The 5,042-nt window shown below is 59.3% G+C and overlaps 1 protein-coding gene across 1 annotated transcript; it reads right to left on the reverse strand.

Annotated features, from left to right (window-relative positions):
• Nucleotides 1–1,148: 1,148 nt before the first annotated feature.
• Nucleotides 1,149–3,800, reverse strand: HGH1 (HGH1 homolog). The gene is made up of 6 exons (XM_003802364.3): nt 3,154–3,800; nt 2,973–3,073; nt 2,779–2,877; nt 2,529–2,620; nt 2,320–2,442; nt 1,149–2,243 (listed from the first exon to the last, which is right to left on the reverse strand). The coding sequence occupies exons 1-6, from the start codon at nt 3,747–3,749 to the stop codon at nt 2,070–2,072; spliced, it is 1,185 nt and encodes a 394-aa protein (XP_003802412.1). The 5' UTR covers nt 3,750–3,800; the 3' UTR covers nt 1,149–2,069.
• Nucleotides 3,801–5,042: the final 1,242 nt, after the last annotated feature.

The raw sequence follows: 5,042 nt of genomic DNA on the forward strand, positions 1-5,042 counted from the left end.
CCACCTTAGGTGTATGTGGCTGGCGCCTTAGCCGCTTGATCCACAGGCGCCCAGCCCCAAAGCTGTCTTCTGACTTGCTGGGTGAGCACCACACCATGGTGAGGCAAACCTGCTTCCTTTCCCCCCACCTAGTGGGATCCAGCACCCACTGCCCAGACGTAGCAGGGGCCTTCCAGTCCTAAGCCCACTCAGGCACCTTCCAGCTATGCCAGCTGCCTCCACTGTGGGCTTCTTCCCTGGTCGCAGATCCTGTTCCCAAACCCCTTGAGTTCTCAGGACAGGGTGGGGGCTACACAGTGGCACCCTCCACCCTCACAGGTGGCTTTCAAGATAGGCTCCACAGCCAAAGCCCCTGTGGAGTTCTGCAAGTTCCTGCCCTGGGAGATTTCTCTCCTTACAAGCAACTAAACATGGTGAGGGCTGTGGCCTCAACATAACCTGTCTCCATCCTCTCCATCCCCCAAGGCCAGCCCTCACCTGCCTGGGACCTTCTTTCGGCCTCTAGGCTGGGGCCTAACCCCAACCCAAGGCCCCAGCACACCCTTGGCCCCTACTCAGGGTGACAGGGGTGGGCTAGCAGGTGCAGCTGTATGAGGCCTATCATAGCAGCCAGTGCCTGCCCTTACCTAGTGGCAGTCTGCTGTAACATACCAATACTGTACCAGACCACCACTGGTGCCCAGGGTTAGAGGAGGCTCACAGGCTGTTTTGGACACTGGTCAGTATGGTGGCCTGCTGCCATAGAACAGGCATTTTGCACAGGTGGGGGTGCCACTTGGCTCACCCAAGTACACAAGGCCCACTGGAGCCCGGGCCAGCCCCGTCTTGTTCTCCATGTGGTATCCCCTAGGAGATCATTTCTATCCCAATATGCAGACCCACACTTGTAGAGGTATAGGTCTGTTAGGCTGGGGCCCCAGAGCACCCTAGGTCTGCCATCAGGAATATGCCTGGGCCATCCCTGGTCAACTGAGAATGGTGGTGGGGCAAGACCAAATAAAGCACCTATTTTACAGTACCCAGGCTATGATGGCTTAGTGCCAGGAGAGGGCAGGTGGTCTCCAGAGGCCTTGCCAGCCTGAGGCTCTACCACTACCTCATGGGGCTCTTGATGAAGGGGAAATGCCAATCTGCATGTCACACCTACCTTGAGAACCATAGCTTTAATGGGGCAGGTCAGAGGGTATCAGGGGAGAGGCCAGGTACCCCATGAATCACCCAGGCACAACAGAATACAGGTGGGAAAGGCCACCAGTTCGCAGGGGTGTAGAGTGGAGTGCAGGAAAATAAGCTAAGGTGCCTTCACTGGGGTTCTGAAGGGCCTGCTGGCAAGAGCAGGGCAGCACTCAGGAGCCCAATGCAAAAGAGGACAGGTGAGGTCTGATGGGTGGCTCAGAAAGAGAACACAGTGGGCGGGAGCTACCATGACCACGCATGGGCCTTGCAGCTATAGAACAGGGGAAGCACACAGACTCCAGACCCCACAGTGGGCTTCACTGGGCAGAGCCTGGCCAGAGGCCAGACTGGAAGTACATCTGAGAGGCTCTGTGCAGAGGTAGGCAGGAACAGTATAAAGCTCAAGGAAGCTGCCCAGGGAGTTCACCCAGCCAGAGGGGCTGAGGAAAGAATCAATGTAAGCCAAGACAGGGACACAGAAGGCAGTCCTATGCAGACCCCAGGACCCAGGTATGGCTGGGTCAGCCCTCTGAGGCCAGGTCTAAGGCAGGGGGAGCTGAGGGCAGTGCTTGCACGAAGGCATCCACCTACATGCAGGCTCTGCAATGCCCTCCGGAATGGGGCTCTAGCTGGCTTCCCAAGCCCCACTAGCCATCACCTGCTCTTTCCTCCCATCAAGGCAGCTGAGCCACGGCCTGTGCTCTAGCTAACAGCAACATGGCACAGGGTTGGAGGTGCTGTCAACCCTCCAGAGTTGATCAGGCATTTGCCCTAGAACCCTTAGCACAGACAGGAGCCCAAGTGTAACTCTTCCTCTTAACAGGGCAAAATCTGAGGCCCTGTAGGGAACCTGGGTCTGAGAAGCCTGAAGATGGCACTGGGCTGCAGAGGTCTCAGGTGGGTGCAGCCCTCTCACCCCATGGCTCTGGGGCCAGCTCCTGGCATTCTTGCTCTAGCTGTTCCTGCTCCTGGCGGTCCAACTGCTGTAGCTGCTGCTCCACATCCTCAGGCACCTGCACCTCCAGCAAGTTTTCCATGCCACGCTCAGGCTCATCCCCGATAAGCACCTGCTGACAAGGGAAGCAGGTGAATGACCGACAGGCTACCAGCACCTCTTCCCAGCCTCTCCAACCCTACACCCACCTGGATGAGCTTCTCACAAGCTGCTCGCACATCAGGCTCTGGTTCCCAGTTGTGCAGCTCTCTGAGGATCAGGTAGGCTCCCTTGTCTCGTACCTGCTGCCGCCCTGGTGCTGTGGCTGTCAGCTGGGGAGATGGAAGAGGTCAACCAGATATCGTGGGTATGTGGATGTGTCAGGTGGTGGCATTAACGTAGCAGGACTCCTGCTCACCAGCATGATGGCTTCAATGAGCATCTTGCGGATGTCGGCATTGGGCTCTCGCTGCTTGTCTGGAGGCAGGTACTGCAAGTCAACAGGCAGTCCTAGGGCAAGCGAGATAATCACTGGGGCCCTGGGCTGTGCAGGCCCCATTTGTGCTCAGTAACTCCCTGCTGGAAGGTTTCAAAAGAGGTCCGGGGTCCAGACATCACCTCCTCCTCCCCTGTGCATCCAACCCTAAGGCTCCACGTTGGCCACTCACGTTCCATCTCTTCCTCTGAAAAATCCTCAGGCCCAGCCAGGGGCAGCAGCAAGAAAGGGAGAATGTCTACCTCAGGTCCAAGCAACCACTGGTGGTGTCCTGGGGAGCAAGAGTGGCCAAGAATGGGGGATGGTCAAGAGGAGCCAGTCGCGTTCCCACCCCACTATCGCCGCCCCCTCCGCACCATCACTTACGGTGCTCAAAGCAGCAATTCCGCAGCGTCCCCACCACCCCACCTCTGCGCACAGAAGAGTCTGGGTGTTGGGTAAGGGGCAGCAGCCGCTGGACCACGCACCTGTTGAAAAGGATCAGTCAGTGCTGCCCCTGCTCACCTCCACGCTCTCCTGCACACCCGTGCGCTGCCCCAGACTTCACCTGTCCGGGTCCAGCAGGAAGGCACGAGCCGCAGGCCGCTGGCTGAGGTTGGACAGCAGTGGCCCCAAGTAGTGCAAGGGCGCGCGGGGGTTGTAGCCAGGCGTGCACAGCGCGCGCACCAGCCTCTCTAGGCCTGAGACCCCCGGCTCCTCCGCCGCCGCCAACGCTGCCATCAGCGCGGCACACGGCGCTGGCTCGCGGCTCAGGTTGGACAGCGATGCGGCCGCCTCCTCGGCCCAGGGCCACTGCGGGTCCAACACGCGGCCCAGCAGACGGGCAGGCAGCCCGGGGTCAGCCGCCAGCAGTGGTTCGTGCAGGCTGGGGTCGGCGGCCAAGTTCACCAGCGCGCGAGCTGCGTCGCGGGCCGGGGCGGGGGCTGGTGCCGCGGCCAGCTCTGCCAGTGCCCGCAGCAGCGCCGCCTGCCCCGCCAGCAGTTCTCGGCCCGGCCCGGAGCCAGTCAGCGCCAGCACGTGCCGCACCGCTGCCGTCTGCAGGTCCACGCGCGTTCCCGGTGCCAGGAAGGGCAGCAGCTTTGCTGCTGCCACCTCTGGGCCTGGCCCTAGGCTTCCCGAGCCGCCCACCCCGACTTCTCCCATGCCTTCCGCCCCGGCCTATCCCAGGCCTCCCGGCCCAACCTCCGGTACCACAGCCCGGCTGGCCTTCGGTGGGGCCCAGTAGGTTGTGGCCCACCAAGGAAAGAGAAAAGGCGCAGCGACCAATCGGAGGCTGCAAACTCTACACAAAGGGGCGGGACTGGCACGCAGGGGCGGAGCCAGGCCGGCGCCTAGAACTGTGGGCCGGAATCGTAGACTGAGCTCCCGGTCCCTGCCGGATTAGAAGACTTTCCCCGCGTCCGTTGCGCGCGGTGCTGTCGCCGCAGGGCCCCGAGCTGGCCCTTGGCCTCTCAGCTCGGGCCTTGGTCAGTTACTGGCCATACGAAAGTGTGGCCTGGGGTCCTCCTGGAAGGCCTGTTCTTGTCCGGGCTGCGACCCGAGGGTTAGCTTTAGGTCGTCCTGGGCATCGGAGGGGGAAGGATCGGGGCATTAGCCAGGACTCTCTCGGTCCCAAGTGACAAAAACCCAACTTAAACGGACTTGCATGGAAAGAAAGTGGTACATGGGTCAGTGTAACTCGGAAGTTTGAAGGTGGTAGTTTCAAGTGTGGCCGGATGGAGGAGCTCTCGCGGGCCTGGGTTGCCTGCCCTACCGTGCTTCCCCTCTGCTTTCATTCTCACCTGCCACAGGCAGCTGGGGGAGAAAGGCACTGAACCTCCGAGCCCCACCGTCCTCACAGAAGGTAGTTTCTTCCAGTGTTGGAGTTTGTGCTAGGGAAGGGCAAACTCAAATTCAGTTCTTCATTGTCCTCCACTTGCACAGTGATAGGAGCAACAATTTCAAGGAACACATGGTCTTGGAAGAAGACACTTATTCCAACACCTTTTGGGCACCTGCCACCTACCAGACTGGTTGCTCAGGACACAGAAGGGCAGGGTCTTCCTGGCCTTAGGGTCTTCACAATTACTGTTTCTTCTGCCTAGAATTGCTCTTTCCCTAGCTGCACAAGAGACTGACATGACAGAGCTATCTTTGCTGGGCACCCTGCTTTCTAACTATGTGGCTGCTCAGTTTCTCTCCACCTCCTTCATGGTTACAGTGCCAGAGGAAGGTAAGAGAATTTAAGTTTCAGGGCTTTCTCATGTGTGTCCTTTACAAAATTGCCGTGAGAGCAAACCTAGCCTAGTGTCCCCACGTTCATAATTTGCAAAAATGGGATGTAGCAGACATCATTGCTTCCAAAACCAGTAGGATGGCTGTAATTAAAAAGACACAGTGGCTCGGTGCCTATAGCTCAACCGGCTAAGGCGCCAGCCACGTACACCTAAGGTGGCG

The sequence above is a fragment of the Otolemur garnettii genome, unplaced genomic scaffold (assembly GCF_000181295.1).
Source record: "Otolemur garnettii isolate 467f Iridium unplaced genomic scaffold, OtoGar3 scaffold00245, whole genome shotgun sequence".
Lineage (NCBI taxonomy): Eukaryota > Metazoa > Chordata > Mammalia > Primates > Galagidae > Otolemur > Otolemur garnettii.